Source organism: Panthera uncia, chromosome B4 (genome assembly GCF_023721935.1).
Source record: "Panthera uncia isolate 11264 chromosome B4, Puncia_PCG_1.0, whole genome shotgun sequence".
Lineage (NCBI taxonomy): Eukaryota > Metazoa > Chordata > Mammalia > Carnivora > Felidae > Panthera > Panthera uncia.
In genome coordinates, this window is record NC_064809.1 from 66,197,018 (window position 1) to 66,214,412 (window position 17,395).

General features: G+C 33.6%; 1 protein-coding gene across 1 annotated transcript in view; it reads left to right on the forward strand.

The window, feature by feature from the left end:
- The window catches only part of MUC19 (mucin 19, oligomeric), a 101,018-nt gene that overhangs the window by 31,931 nt on the left and 51,692 nt on the right, over positions 1-17,395 (forward strand). Inside the window, exons 34-42 of the mRNA XM_049626671.1 lie at positions 356-497; positions 1,129-1,160; positions 1,710-1,739; positions 2,990-3,031; positions 3,575-3,607; positions 4,008-4,052; positions 14,243-14,281; positions 15,045-15,140; positions 17,152-17,270. Coding sequence (XP_049482628.1) covers positions 356-497; positions 1,129-1,160; positions 1,710-1,739; positions 2,990-3,031; positions 3,575-3,607; positions 4,008-4,052; positions 14,243-14,281; positions 15,045-15,140; positions 17,152-17,270 — 578 coding nt within the window. The remainder of the gene's footprint in view (positions 1-355; positions 498-1,128; positions 1,161-1,709; positions 1,740-2,989; positions 3,032-3,574; positions 3,608-4,007; positions 4,053-14,242; positions 14,282-15,044; positions 15,141-17,151; positions 17,271-17,395) is intronic.

The window sequence follows — 17,395 nt, forward strand, 5'->3', positions numbered from 1 at the left end:
CTATCCTTACAAAAAATAGATATTTAGAATAGAAAAGAATCACTTTTCAAGATATGTATTTATCAAAGTGTTGTATTACATTCAACATCATACCATCATTAAAGTTGCAAATTATTTTAAAATACTTCAGGAAACATTTTAGAAAAATAAATCAGTGAAAATGTATAAGTTCTCAGTTCTTAGGTTGATATTCCATTGCAAGAAGATCTGAATCCTGTACAATTTATATGTTTTTATTAAGAGCTGCTATTATCTACTTCAGTTCATGTAGGCATTTAAGTAACTTTACGAATATATAATGCAATGTGACAAGTTTCTGTAAACAGAAATGAACCATGGGTCATCTTTCATACAGGATGTTATGCTAAGTGCCCAGATAGCGCTCCTTATCTGGATGAGAACACCATGAAATGCGTCAGTTTATCTGAGTGCAGCTGCTTCTATAATGATATCATACCAGCAGGTGGAGTGATTCAGGATAACTGTGGAAGAACATGGTACGTTCTCTATTAACTTTCTAAGAAGCAATTCTGTTCCTTGCATTTTCATTTATAAAAAAAAATTAAGTGTACATGTATAATTTTTAGCTTTCCTATTTCTAAATGATAAGGCTAGCATTAGGTTCAATTTTCTGTCAGTAATGCTAGTTATTTCATATTTTCAGTAAATCCATATGTCAACAAATGGCTTGTTAAATCTTATAATGAGGAAAACAGGAACAGAAAATGTCACTTGTAATTTTAGGTAAAAAGAAAGTTTTAATTCTATAAATGCAAGATCATGTTTACAGGCTTCAGACAGTGACATGGAAGCAAAGAGGAGAAGTCTCTACAAGAGCAGCATGGCCAAGATGTCAGGTTTAAAGCTGAAAATGTAAGAACTAACTGTACAGCTTGACTGCAAAGCATTTTTTTAGGTGTCAAGAACACTGCAGTGAAATGATTAGGAATAGTGGTACAGTACACCAAAAAATAAACGTCCTTTGGGGAAATGATTATTTATTGTTCCCTTATTTGGTATTGTTTCGATTCTCATGGTTAGACTGTTTTTTGTTTCAAATTCGGGAGGTGTATGCCAGTAGGAGTTAAAATTTCAACCTCATTTTTTTTTTTTTAATTTAACTTTCAGCTATTGCATCGCAGGAGAGTTGGAGTGCAGTGGTGAGTCTTTGCATTTTATTCTAATTGAATTAGGGAAGACAAGGTATGGGGTTTGGGATCCTTTCAGATCATCAACAGCAAAAGGAGTAGGTACTTAAGGCTTAAACTGTTCCCCCCTCAGTGGTTTGGACAATTCCATTGCTGTGTATTTGTTCATGTTGTGTCATTTCAAAACCAATGCTGCCAAGGCATTTCCAACAACTAGCAAGTAGGTAGTCCTCCTGCTGCATGGAAGCCCTTGCCTATCTGTAGGCTCTGGGAATTAAGGCAGTAAGACATCACTCAAAATAGATTCATGAAGGGATGGAGCTGAAAGGTCAGGATTAGATAAGATAGAATTAAATAATTGAGGGAACACTCATGAGCAACAAATCTTAAAGATGAATCTCAATAAGCTTTAAAAAAATATATGAGCTACTCCCTGGTTTGTATTAGAAATTGCAGGGAGTAAAATAAACAAGATACAAATAATTCATTGGCAATTTGAGATTTTAGACTTTTTCACCCTTTTTCATTCTTCTCAATAATAGTAACTTATGTTTATTTCAGAAACTGTTCCTACAAATTCAACATTCACAGGTAAAATCATCATGGTTTTCTTTTTTTAAAAAGTTTTAAAATGTTTATTATTTTTGAGAGAGCGAGAGCAAGAGAGGGAGACACGTAATGCTAAGCAGGCTCCAGGCTCTGAGCTGTCAGCACAGAGCCCGACACAGGGCTCGGACTCGTGAACCATGAATCGTGACCTGAGCTGAAATCTGACGCTTAACCACCTGAGCCACCCAGGTGCCCCAAATCATCATGGTTTTCAATGTGTAGCTCTGATTTCTTTTTGTGGATAATCCTTTACAGTTTCACATCAGTCTATGCCAGTGAAAAATATGGTGGTAAATCTGATACAAAAATTTCAAATTAGAATGAACAGTTACTAGAAAATCTGTCAAAATGTTATTTCATTTTACTCTAGTGTATTCAGCTAGGAATATGATTAGAACATATATTAGGTAATGTATGCTTATTAGTTAAATATCATCATCCAAAGCTTGACATTTTTAGATAATAATTGGAACATGTGGAATGAAAATGAGTTAAATGTGGTCTCCCATGGAGTAAAATTTTAAAATCATGATTACACCGGGAGGTAATTTAAAAATATAGAAATAAAAAGTTACTTTCTTTTTCTTAACTCTTATATTGGCTGTAAGCTCCAAGGATGTTTCAGTCACGTCCACTCAGGAAGAGCGCTGACAGAATGCAGTCTAATTTTAGCTTTGGGACTTGCAACTTACTGGCAATATAAGCATAGTTAGAGTTGCTGCAGTGCACTTAACCGTATTCCTGTTCTGTGTGATTCAGGGGGAATTTTATTTCCTGTAGACCGATATTCAGAGATATCAGTGAAGAGATCGTGAAGTAAATTGGAAGCCTTATATTTTGATACTATATTTAAAGTTGTGTTATTGTCTGTAAAATGCTATTTAAATTTTTAGTTATTATTGATCACTTACTTACAGCTAAGGTATCCCACGTCAGGGTTCTGAACTTTATTTCTTGGTCCTTAAATAGGCCTTATAAAATTCCTGTGAGATTTTGGTTAAATGATAAAAACAGAAAAAATTACTTTTGGGGGGGGGACATACAATAAATATATAGAATTATTTATGTTTATTTATTTTTTTTTATTTAAATGAGAGATTATTTTGTCACAACCTCTGAACACAGGTTTAGAAATTTTCACTTAGTTTATGGTAAGTGATTTTTTAAACTAAATTTCCTGGTAAAATTATCCAAGTAATTTACTTTTCTTCAATAATTTCTTCCCTACACAGTTTCAGCTACAACAGCTACCTCCATATTAAGCACCGAAGCAGGTAGTAAAAAAAAAAAAAAAAAAAGTTTGCCTTTTAGCTTCTAAATCATCAGCAAGGTGAATTTGCAATGCAGCAATTTGGCCCTTTTTTTCAAATTTGTCATTCTGTATTTATTTCCTAAATGCCAGATAGCAGGCAGGGTCTACATCCAGTTGTAATATTAGTGAAGAGCATCTTCCCTATTCAGAGGTTATGCATCCTAAAAAGAACATTCTCCGTACTAATTTGGAGAAAGTGAAGAAAATTCTACTACTGAAGAGCATTCTATGTTAAAGTCTTTAAAAATGATTTACAACTTATCCTTTACTAATATCAAAGAATCTCAATGTTAATTGAATGATTTGTAGTAAAGCAATAGCCTAAGGACTACAAAAAGTGTTTTGAAACGTGTGGACATCTGATTAATACATTTAACTGTTACATTTAATCATTTATTTGCATTAGACATATATATAAACACATCTCTAAATAAATACTTTTAATTTTGTCTTTTAACACAATTTTAACATACATTTCCAAATATTTGCCTCCTTCTTTGTATAGCAATAACATTGGTAACCAGGAGCTCAGGTGCAGGTAAGCCATAATCTTCACCCACAACTTAATCAAGAGGGCATTTAAAAAAAAAAAAAAAAAAACCCCAAAAACAAAACTTCTTTTTGCACTATTATATCTTTCTAATGACATTTTATGGGGACTTTTGTTTTGTTTTGTTCTGTTTGTTTTTAAGAATGCTTTAGAGGAAGACCTTGGAAAAAATGTTATGCAAAATGATGTTTTCTTGACCTTTTACTTGTGGTCTATGGATTTGAAAGCTTTAATTTTATACTTTAACATCTATCCACCTATATGATTAAATTTCTTTGAAACATTAATTTCAAGTTGACCCATTTTATACATGACCATAGATGTTCTCAGAAACATAATGTTCCCTCTGTGCAAAACTAATTATTTTCCATTGTTTTCTCTAATTCAGCAGCTTCCATTCCAGTGATTACAACATCAAGCAGCGAAACAATAGGTGGGTGAATCAGAAAACTTGTAAAATGACAATGCAGGGTTTTTTTTACATATATTAAACATTTTTTTTTAACTTAAAGCCTATTTTAATCAATATACCCACTTGTTTATATTTAGGGCTTTTTCTTCCCCACCTGAATACTTTCACTTTCTCCTATTATTTATTTCTTTCTCTATTAAAAAAATGGATATATATTTACATGCATGATATGTTTTGAGGTAAAATTGACACATACCATTATATTAGTTGCCGGTGTACCTCATAGCAACTTGGTATTTATATATATTGCAAAATGATCACCATGATAAGTCTAGTTTACATCCTTAAAGTCTCAGACTGTGTTTTGCCCTACCTGTATTACCAAATGCACCTAGTTCCAAGCTATGTAATAGTTATCATTCATTAAATATTTGTAGAATAAATGAATGACTCTTCTTTTTCCCCGTCCCAAATTTATAATTCAGGTATTTTTTTAGGGTGGGGGGGCAACAGAATTTCTGGTGAAGGTTAGACTATTGGTTAGCTATTATTGTATTGAAACTCTTACAGTTTATACATTCATTCATTGCAGCTAATCTTCTTTCTATAAAATGCAAATGTACACTGCAAAATCAAGACTACTTTTGGATTATAATTTTATATCATGATATAGAATTACAACTATAATTTTGGGTATTTTGTAATTATCAGCAGTGTCTGATTTATTTGGTAATTAATATATTTTTTATATTCAAAGGGCAAATATACTTCTTAAGTATCAGCCCATCATAGTATGGAATATCATTAAAAATGCCTAAACTAACATGTTTAATTTTTGTCAAACTCTCTTTCATGTTGCATGTTATTAGCAACACTAAGCACTACTGACTTGCTCAGTGTAAATCTTGGAAAGACTGACAGGTTTTAGAAGTATTTTTCTCTATTCTACAAGTGTAAGTGTATTTCCCAAGACATAGTAAAAATTTCATCCCCAAAGTCCTTCTATGTTGTTTCTTATACTGCAGAAAATTTTTCTGGCCATGTATTATTTCAGTCATTAGCAATGACTAAACTTCTAATTCTCATCCCACTTCTGTTTCCATGAAGATTAATTTCATTTTATATAGCTATCTTTTAGTTAAAATCATTTGTTCAGCTATTAAAACTTTTGAATATTGTGACCATTTAAAGAAATAGAACTACTCTTGACTATGGATTTGATGCATTGTACAGTTGTGCATGAGTCATAAGCAATTTTGATAACTATTTCAATGTAAAGATGTTATCTGCATCCTATATCACATCCTATATACACAGGATAGGATATTCTGAGTATCCTATACTCAGAAATATGAAAACTGGATTGATTTTTGTTTAGTTTATACATGTATTTCCTTTCATTGTTTTTATATCCCCAAGAATTCAGTTTTGAACATAATATTATGGAAATTTCATTTTGTCGACACTTTGTATTATAGCAAGCAAATTTTTATATAAAACAACAGGTCATGAATAGATTACTGAAGTAGTTTTTGTGAGCAACGGATGAAATTGTAGATGTAAAATGTTTAATTAACCTTAAAACACTACAAAAATTTCATTAATTATTTTCACCATAGTATTTAAAAAATCATAAATCTAATGTATAGTTGAATTGTAGGAGAGATTACCTGGCTGATTTTTCCCCCCAGAATTCATGAGGTATTAATTATAATTTATGCTTAGCTTTCCCAAATCCTAGTGTTTTATTTCATTTCATTGAATTTCTAGTTAGGTATTTCATGTTCCAGAAGTATAATATTAATAATTTACTAAAATGCCACTTTAGTACTATTTTGTAAGAAATAGCTAATAACAACTTTTTAAAAACAATTTATTTATTTTTTAATTTACATCCATGTTAGTTAGCATATAGTGCAGCAATGATTTCAGGAGTAGATTCCTTAGTGTCCCTTATTCATTTAGCCCATCCTCCCTCCCACAACCCCTCTAGCAACCCTCTGTTTCTTCTCCATATTTAAGAGTCTCTTATGTTTTGTCCCCCTCTCTGTTTTTATATCATTTTTGCTTCCCTTCCCTTATGTTCATCTGTTTTGTATCTTATAGTCCTCATATGAGTGAAGTCACATGATATTTGTCTTTCTTTGACTGACTAATTTTGCTTAGCAAAATACCCTCTAGTTCCATCCATGTAGCTGCAAATGGCAAGATTTCATTATTTTTGATTGCTGAGTAATACTCCATTGTATGTATATACCACATCTTCTTTATTCATTCATCCATCGATGGATATTTGGACTCTTTCCATACTTTGGCTATTGTTGATAGTGCTGCTATACACGTTGGGGTGCATGTGCCCATTCGAAAGAGCACACCTGTATTCCTTGGGTAAATACCTAGGAGTGCAATTGCTGTAGATCTATTTTTAATATTTAAGGAACCTGCATACTGTTTTCCAGAGTGGCTGCACCAGTTTGCATTCCCACCAGCAGTGCAAAAGAGATCCTCTTTCTCCAATATCTTTTGCCAATATCTGTTGTTGCTTAGCCATTCTGACAGGTGTGAGGTGATATCTCCTTGTGGTTTTGATTTGTATTTCTCTGATGATGAGTGATGTTGAGCATTTTTTCATGTGTCGGTTGGCCATCTGGATGTTTTCTTTGGAGAAGTGTCTATTCATGTCTTTTGTCCATTTCTTCACTGGATTATTTGTTTTTTGGGTGTTGAGTTGGATAAGTTCTTTATAGATTTTGGATACTAACCCTTTATCTGATATGTCATTTTCAAATATCTTCTCCCACTCTATTGGTTGCCTTTTAGTTTTGATGATTATTTCCTTTGGTAATAACAACTTTAAAGGAGGGTTTACTGTATTCTAGTGATTAGATACACTTTTTCATTCATTATCTCATTAAATCTCAACAATTGCCTGATTAAGTAATATTCCGTGGACCCCTCTGTCTTCATCATTTTGCAGGGAATGAGATACAAAGAGCTTAAATAATTTTTCCAGAGTTATGAAGATCAGAAGAAAAGGAATTTTCTGGTGTGATACAGAGAGAAACTAGCATTGTTTTTCTTTTCCTTATCATCCATGAAATACAGAAATTATTATCAGAAATTATCATTTCAAAGACATAAATCATTAAGGTCGCCCCAACATTATTCTAAAATCAGGAGACAAAAACAATTTTTTATGTTAAAATTGTCCAATTGTGCCACAAATTGTATGTGTTTTAAATAAATTTAGTCAAATAATCCCAATACACAGAAAACGTTGCTTATCAAGTTATCAAATTATTGAGACATTTTCAGCATTCGTTAATAATGTATGTATAGCTTATCTTGTTGCTGGAATAAATCTGTAAATGCTTTTTTCCCAGATGAACTGAGGCAGACAAAATTTTGATTATTAATTAAATCTCAATTTTAAATGAATGGTAGTGGTAAAACTTGATTTAAATTTTAGCTTCTCATTCACTGTCCCATATCTTTTCTGAGACTATGCCTATATCATTTATATCAAGAGGAATTTAGAAGTTACTCAAGTAATAACTTATTTAGTTTCCCCAAAAAAAGCTGTGACTGGTAGGCTTGGCTCATACCTCTCATTCATCTTGGTGGATTTGATTAACTGGACAATCATAAATTGTCTACCTCAGCATGTGCTATAGACTCCTGGACTGGGTACAAAATATTCGGAATAAAATGGAAGTTTCTGAATTTTAACAACCATAAGAGACAACATGTCCATTTACCCCCAACTCAGGAATCATAACAATCTATATGAAGTGAGGATGTCACTCAGAACAATCTTAGAAAATACTAGTCATATGTTTACCGGGCATTTTATTTTGAAGTTCTAAAAGGAAAACAAAAAAAGCCAAGCCTGGTGATGTTGTTTTTCATTTTCCATGTAAGAATAAGACATTTCATTTTAAGACATACCAACATATGTTTCCTTTTTAAACTTGTTTTTTCTAAATTCATCCAATAAGCATCATAATATAGTAAAAATAAAACCGCTTATAGTGTTCGCCTTTTGAACACTTTTAAAAGAAATACATTCTTTTTGTGGAGTAGTTGCCTTACAAATTGTAGACTTGAAAGCTACATTCCACTTCTTTTACTGACGTCCATGGTTTAAAAGTTGAACAGCATTTGACAAACTGGGATGAATCCATAGCTACATAATGATTTTTTGTTTTTCAGCTTTCTAAGGGTGAACTGCTTGATCAGTGATGAGAAAATGGGTGCTGAAATATGGGTTTCGTCCTCATCACTGGCAAAGTTTCTTGTTACTTTCTAAATATAGTATACATCAACTAAAATATTTAAATAGCTACTTAAAAGTAAAAGTTTAACATTTTCCAGATATTATAGCTAGGAAGACACATCATTTTGAATATGTACTGTCTCTTCATGAACTCTTGGAAGTAGGTAGAAGGATTTCATTCTTAGATATGGGAACCCATTTCACCCAGAATTTTGGTTTATGGTCTCAGTGTTCTAAGTGTAGTTTCATTTTGGATAATATGTTAGTATGTTTGAATTGAACCAATGTGATTCATGGGCCGATTTAATTTAGTCAAAGCTTTTCTACTTTTATTTTCTACTTTGTCTTAAGATTTCAATTTACAGTTATAAAATTTATAGGTATAAAAACCTATATTTCTTGAACACATAGGTAAGGCTTATTTTTATCTTTTTAAAAGTTTATTTATTTTTGAGAGAGAGCATGTGTGCTTGCACACAAGTGGAGGAGGGGCAGAGAGAGAGGGAAATAGAGGTTCCAAAGCAGGTGCCACACTGACAGCTGAGAGTCCAATGTGGGTCTCGAACTCATGACCTGAGATCATGACCTGAGCCAAAGTCGGATGCTTAACCAACTGAGCCACCCAGGTGCCCCACGATTGATTGACTGATTTTTTACATGTTCATTTATTTTTGAGAGAGGGAGACAGAGGATCTGAAGCAGGCTCCTCACTGACAGCAGAGAACCCGATGCAGGGCTCGAGCTCACAAACTGCAAGATCGTGACCTGAGTGAGCCAAAGTCAGACACTTAACTGACTGAGCCACCCAGGCGCCCCAAGATTTATTTTATTTTTTTGAATATAATTTATTGTCAAATTGGCTTACATACAACACCCAGTGCTCATCCCAACAAGTGCCCTCCTAAATGTCCATCACCCATTTTCCCTCTCCCCACCCCCCCATCCACCCTCAATTTGTTCTCTGTAATTAAGAGTCTCTTGTGGTTTGCCTCCCTCCCTCTCTGTAACTTTTTTTTTCCCCCTTCCCTTCCCCCATGGTCTTCTGTTAAGTTTCTCAAGATCCACATATGAGCAAAACATATGATATCTGTCCCAAGATTTATTTTTTATCAAGTACTAGATGGAATACTTCCCTGAATCAAGTACTTTTTACTGACCATTATTATTTTTTAATCTATAACTTGAAAAGATTAAACAAATTATTTTAAAGTTTCTTTCCATAAATTTAAATGACATTTCTCAAGTGGATGGAAGGCCAGATAAGAGAAGTGACTAGGTCCTCAGGAGAGGGATTGATGATTTATTTGATTTTATATTCAAGCATCTTGTATAGAAGTTATGGTATGATTATACTGTTGCACATTTCTTTGAGTTAAATAGCATAGGAGTGAAGTGTACTTTTAATTAATTTAGAAAAACATTGAAGATAACTTTAAAATCACAAGGGAAGCAATTTGCAAAGCTTAAGCTTTTCTCCATGCATTATATATCTATTTTTTTTCTATACAGTAAATGCTTTCAAAGGGTTAAAATATCCTGAGAGATGCCTAGCCAACCATTCCAATAAGTATGTTAGTTTTAGAAGAAATATTATGCAATTATGGTTTTTTTCCTGTTGAAATTGACAGATCTTGACACAGAGCTAACATTTACTGAGCAGTTTTCTAAGTATTTGACACATATTATCTCATTTGATACAGAAAACTCTGTGAAGTAAGTGCCATTATTTTCCCCAATTTACAAATGAGGAAATGGAAGCACAAGAAGTTTAAGTTATGTGTCCAAGGTTGTCTGCTAATAAGAAGCACAGAGAGGATTAAAATTCAGGACATCTTTTTCTAGATTCCAGTCCTAATGCTGCTGTGTATTTAAGAAAGAGAATAAAATTGAATTTAATATAAATTAGTTATTGAAATAGTTGCATATAATTTCAGATTCCAATTTCAATTTGGTAGTTGTGTTAAAATTTATGATTTATGTAGTAATTTTCTATTAAACTATAAAAAAGCTCATTGACCATATGGGATATTGGTTCATATAATTAAAAAGTGGGTTTTGTGACATAATGATTTGATATCTTAAAATGCATTTTTTTTACTTTCTCAAAAAGTTAAAATCTTAGAGTGTTACAACTAATTTGCATAAGGAGCTTATTCTAAAATAGTATCCATCATAGAAAGAAAATAATTACATTGGGATATTATAGAAAGTCACCTCAGTGTAGTGGGAAGTAGAAGCAGAAAAATAAGAATTTGAATCTCTTCTGTTCTACTTACTAGCTGTATGACCCTAGTTTAAATCTTCAAACACTCTGAACATTAGTTTTCTCATTTATTAAGTGGGAAGGATATAATATCTTTATTACAGGACTTGAGTAAAGAGTAAATGTAATGGTGCAGCTTAGAATAATACACAGTAAGACTCAGTGAAATCAACTCTATTATTACTAAGTTTTTTTTTAAGTTTATTTATTTTGAGAGAGAAACAGAGAAAGCAAGTAGGGGATAGGCAAAGAGAGGGAGAGAGAGAATTCCAAGCAGGCTCTGCACTGTTAGCGCAGAGCCTGATGTGGGGCTCTCACTCACAAACCGTGAGCTCCTGACCTGAGCCAAAACCAAGAGTCAGACACTCAACTGACTGAGCCACCCAGGTGACCAGTTACTATTAACATTTTTATAAAGAATAATTTATTGTGTAAATGAACTTAGATTTTAGCAAAGAAGTTTAGTATTTTTTATAATCAGAAACCCAACTACTTTCTGGATCAAAACCTGGGTTATTTTTTTCAGAAATATCATATTTTAGAAAAACTGCAAACTTTGAAGTACCAAAATTTTTGTTTATTAGGAAAAATATTATGGATACTCCTTAAGCTTATCTTTCAGAAGTTAATATTAAGCAAAATGGAATCCACTCAGGGAAAATGGCAAAATAATACTTTTATAAAAATTAAAATGATTCTTTAATCAGAAAATCTTAGTAGTAGCTGGAAAATTAATTGCAAGATTTTATTTTAATTATTCAGTCTATTATGTGGTGGAAAATAAACAAGGTAAATTAAATTATTTTTTAATTAAGCTTATGAGGTAAAAATAAATCAACACAATCACTTTGAAAATTTTTGGAGTGGATTATTAGTTCATAATGCACAGAGCTATCGATATTTTGGCAGCTCTTATTATGAGCAGTTACCTCTTGGCAACAAAGCAGCTGATACATAGTAATTCACAATATCAAGTCCTTTAAGCATATGTGTTCATTTGTAAGTGAAGGAAAATATTAACTGTAATTGCAGTGGTTATGGATGCCAAAATTAATGAGAACAGTAATGCTTTATCAGTTTTGGTCATTAACCCATGAAGAAAAGTGGATTCTTCTCTATTCATGTTAGTAAAAACTTATCCATATTTTTATCACTATATCAACAATTTTAGACATATCTTCCAAAGTTTATTTGTGGGGGGAAATAACTGCTATATTATATATAGTAGCCCAACTGGTATGTACTCCAATCTGTGACTAGTTTAGATAAATCTTCTGGCCCTGATTTAAGATGGGTCCTGGAGATCCACTTTGGAGCCTGTTGCCATGTTAGCCATACCAATTGTGAGGAAAGGCCTATAAATGTGTTCTCTCCTTCATACGCTAAAAATATTTGCAGTCTGTGCTCTACCATCTATGGTGAGCCACTATGTTCCCCTTGACTCCATTTGATCAGAGAATATTCAAATGTGGAAACTGTGGAGAAGATTTTGATTCTGTTCCATGTGATAACGCTGCTTTTAATTAAATGTTATTGTGCTCAATTTGAAAGAGCTCAAACTGGAATCACTGCAGTTCCCTAAAGGTTATATCTATACTGGGAAATGAAATCTGCAACATATTCTTTTGAAGTATCACGATGTATCCTGCTGCATCATGATAATCTTGATAGTCTCTGTGGGCCATGGAATAATAGTCTTTCTATGTGATCCTTGCATCCAGATCAGCAAGGCATTTTAATTCAGTGTCCAATTAATGTGTTCATCCATGAGAAAAGATAAGATCTGAATTGGTCTGTTGGTGGTCTTCTTGACACTGATTTAAAAATTCTTCTCAACTAAAGCTTGACACTAATTTTGAGAATTCTCACATAAACCTTCTCTCAAACTACTTAACATATTTATAATATCCATATTTGAAGTAATCAAGAAAGGATATTTTATTATTTATTTGATGTGGTATTATATATTTCTAGTCTACCTTATAACATTTCCATTGATATAATGAATGGATAATTAAAAAAACTACAAGTGGTAGTTCATTATACATAGATATTTTTATACATAGATATTTTATACGTAATATTTTTATATTATATAAAAAGCCATTTGGGTTATAGTCCTAGGTACTGGATGACTTGGATTTAGTCCCAGCATTGTCACTGACTAGCATCTATCTTGTAGAAATCACATAGCTTTTCTGAGCCCAATTCTTTATATGCAGAATAAGCATAATATTTTTCCTTCTTTCCTTCTATTATCAAATACTTATCTATCACCTATTAGGTGCTAGGCACTCTGCTATCATTAGAGATATAAAGATGAGTTAAAATAGATACAATCCCTGTGTTCATAAAACCTATAGTCTAGTGAGGAAGATGGATATCAATCAAGCAATTACAAATACAAATGGAAATTTCCGTCAATGACAAGAGCTATGAAGTGCTTAAAATGGGAGTGAGTTAGGTGGAGAAGAGATTTGAACAAGTCAAGATGGTCAGGAAAGGCTGAGGAAAAGATGAGTTGAGAACTGACCAGTGAAGGTTTAACTTGGAGAAGAATAAGGAACTGTGTTCCAAGGCCAGGGAACTGCAAATAGCAGGTATGAGACGCTGAAAAGCAGCCATGGTGGCTGAACAAAGAATGAGGATCAAATAGAGAGGTTGTGTGAGACACTTTTTCTTCTTCTTTTGTAAGTTGCAAAATACTATAATGTTGTAAAGTGTGAATTTCCATATAAATAATAGATTTGCAGGGCTTTTCAATAGAGACTAAGATGAAAATACAGAAAATAGCTGATTTTGCTATTTATGAAAAACAGATTTTAACAAAGGCTTAATTTTGAGTACACCGCACCCCTGGCAATAAACAGTTAATAAACTGCTAATGTATTCCTGGCAGGAATGGTTGGAGGGGCAGGCACTGGGAAGGCAAAGTAAAAATATGGCCTCTTCCTTCAGGAGTTTACTGGTAACTACAAATTTATCTCCATAAACCTACTATATAAAATTATAAAAACAAATCCTAAAAAATATTTCTTCTTCCCACTACTCCAAATATAGACTAAATGCCACTTGGTAGACAACTATGGAAGGCACTGACCACCAGAAACAGAGTAAAAGAAGTCATTAACTTCAACATTAGCTTCTGCTAACACAGAATTAACTTTGTCATTATTGATATACATTTATTGCATTTACCTTGTATTTGGAATTCAGCATATGTGTGTATAGTATACACATGCATATCCATGCCCCTTCACACATACACATATGCATTGTAAAGTACATTATGATATCATTATTTAATTTTGACGTTTTTTTATTTTTGAGACAGAGAGAGACAGAGCATGAACAGGGGAGGGTCAGAGAGAGGGAGACACAGAATCTGAAGCAGGCTCCAGCCTCTGAGCTGTCAGCACAGAGCCTGACACGGGGTTCGAACTCACAGACCGTGAGATCATGACCTGAGCCGAAGTCGGACGCTTAACCAACTGAGCCACCCAGGCGCCCCATGATATCATTATTTTAAAACTGAAATCAAATTTTATTATTAACTCTCAGTGCTAAATATATTACAAACTACTACATATTGAAAACTAACAATCCAGCAATCTTTTCAGTATTTTCCCTTGAGTTCAGACAAATTTACATCATTTCTCTTTTTCTTATCAGGGACAACTCTAACTCTTCTGAGTGAACCTTTTACTACAGGTTAGTATATTAATTCCCGGTTTTATATGTGAAAAAAAAATCTAACAGGGAAAATTATTAGTAACTTTGGGTTTTTAAGAAAGAATTTATATGAGAGTTTTGCTTTTGACAAAACGTTGCGAACAAGTAATTTATTGAGCTTTTCCCACTGATTTAAAATTCTTTAAAAAGCCTGAATTTATCTTGTTTTCGACCAGTTTATATTGGCTGGCTATAATATGGTTTCCAGTTTTATTTTTTTCCTTATCAGTAACTATTAGTAGAGTATAACAGAAATAAATAACATCAAACTCAAAATTTAAAAAAGTAATATATAGGATAAGAGAAAACATGTGTATATCTAATGATGTATTTTGCTCTTTTAGGCATTCTAAGTGTAAAAGTTGCAATTAGCTCTTTCATGATATTTCATCATTGTTATTATCCCTGAGTGACAGTGTGATTAGAGCTTAAGATTCCATTTATTTGAAAGCAACCTCATTGAGACAAATATATGAAGACTTAGCATGACCCAATTTAAGATGCCTAGAACATAACTGTAAAAAAAAAAAAGCAATAACAACAACAAAATAGTAAAAACTAAACCAAAATCTTTGAGGAAATTATAGTAGAACAAAATCTTAGGGAACTCTGGACAAAAAGACACTGGATTCACACTTTCATTTTCTGGAGTGGGAACTGACTGAATAGTTAAATCACCCACCCATTGGAAACAAAATCCAAGTATACTTGACATGAGAAGCTCATTTCATGTTTTTCGCAGGTGTTATTGGAACTCCCTTTCCCGTGACCGTCAGTGCTGGCACTGCAGGCACGACTGTAGTGTACCCCGCCCCCACCAGTCCTGGGCACATGGCAGGTAAACTGAATTCAGAACAAAGTATACCATCCACAGCTAAGCAACTGGTTTCAGGCAATGCTTCTCAGGACAATAGTGTATAAAATAAAGATATCTGAGTTAGGTACAATATCAGCCTTAGGTATTTTTTATACATAATTAAAATGTAGAACTTTAGGGGGTGCCTGGGTGGCTCAGTCATTTAAGCATCCAACTCTTGATTTTTGCCTCAGGTCCTAATCTCACCGTTTATAACATGGAGCCCCACACTGGGCTCTGCGCTGACAGGGCAGATCCTATTTGTGATTCTGTCTGTCTGTCTGTCTGTCTGTCTGTCTCTCTCTCTCTCTCTCTTTGCCTATCCCCCACTTGCACTTTATATTGCATTTATATATTCAATAATATTTATATGGCACACTAAAACTTCTGAGTTATTCTCAAATGGAAAATATGTAATTTAATTCACATTACCACCATGGCAGTTAGGTATTTTTATGCCCAGAAAGAAGAAAATAATAAAAGGTCTCAAAACTGGCAGAGGCAGGATTAGAACCCAGAACTCTTATCCTCCTCTGTAATGGCCCCGCAGTTTTGTGATCTGTGCATAAGAGCATGCATCCAAGAAAAGCCAGTGAGAATATGCTTATCATTGTGCATCATTGACTAAATTTTAACTATTGTTGGTTTCAAGAATAAAATATTATTGACATTTTTTAAGCATAGATGATTTTAATTAAAAACAAACAAGCCTGTCCCTTAATCAGTCAGTAATTTCAAACACCTCTTAAAATTCCTCTGAGTCACATTTGCCTCTGCTTTTTGCTCAGGTGTTAAACAGTTTCCACTTAATACCTGCAGTTGTCCACATGGCTCATCTTCCTCTAACCACAGGTGTTCAAAGTGTGGTTCCAAGACCATCAGCCTCAGTGTCTCCTGGGAATTTTTTAGAAATGCAGATTTTCAGGCCCATCTGCTTTGATTCAGAAGCTTTTGAAGTGAAGCCCAACAAACCGTATTAACAAGCCCTTTAAGCAACTGATGCATATCAAAGTTGAGAACATTTCCACTCTTTCCCCACTTCTGTCCCAATTTACTCTTTAGTCAATACCACGCCAGAATGAACTTCCAAAAATTCAACTGTCTTCAGGTCATTCGACAATTGTTCTGATTGCTTTTAGGATAAATCAAAACTCCTTTACATACCATTAAAAATCATTTCTTTAGTATATGCAGTGGGACTTCGCTTTACATATTTATTAATGAATCCATGGCCTGGTTTTATTTTCCTACATTTGTTTTCCTCTAGCAGATTTCTTGATTTAAAATTTTTGTTTTAAATACTATAATAAATTACAGTTTGCATAAAAATAACATATTAAAAGATATAATGTACAGTAGCACAAGTCAAGACACTGGTCGATTCCAGTTAGATCAGTGAATTTACTGAACTCTTAGGGTAATGACCATCTAGTTTATATTTCCAAAAATTTGAATCAGAATTACTGGGTCATGATGATGAGTCAATCAGCTATCTCTTTTGGGGATCAGACAATCTGTACAATGGTTTTGAGCAGGGCTGCTCCAAGTTTGGTCCACAAAGGCATGCCATCCAGAACTGTTTGTTTCACTGGTCCATGATGTGGTAAGAATTGAGCAGCAGTTTGACACAGTGATTTTGTATCTATTGAATAAAATTTTATGTTTTCTTTGGTTTCACTTTTTAAATTTTCATTTCTTCACTTTTATGGCATTCTCCCCCTTCCTCCCCCCAAAATAGGGCAGATTGGAAATTTTACAAAATTGCTCTCTTACCACAGTTGATTTGAGAAGCACATTTGGAGTATCAACTCCAGGGTGAGACTGCCTGGGTTTGGCTCCTGGATCTGTTGCCAAATAACTGGGTGGCCTGGAGCACTTCACTTCACCACGTCATCAGTGGGAATGATAATACTGCCAACTCTGGAGGATTTCTATAAGATTAAATGAGTTGATTTAGGTCTAGTGTATTTCTGAAACTGCTGTATTTTATCAGGAGGAACAACAGGCAGCCCTACTGCACCAGCAAGAGGAGGTGAAGACAGCACACCCAGGGAACCAAGCACAGGGGCGACAAGCCCAGGGAAACCAGGCAAGTCAGATACACATTTTAGCGCCTATTAAATACACTGAATATACCACAGGTTGAACTAAAGATTAAGCTCTATGTGGGGCACCTGGGTGCTCAGTTAGTTAAGCATCTGACTTCGGATCAGATCACAGTCTCACAGTTTTTGAGT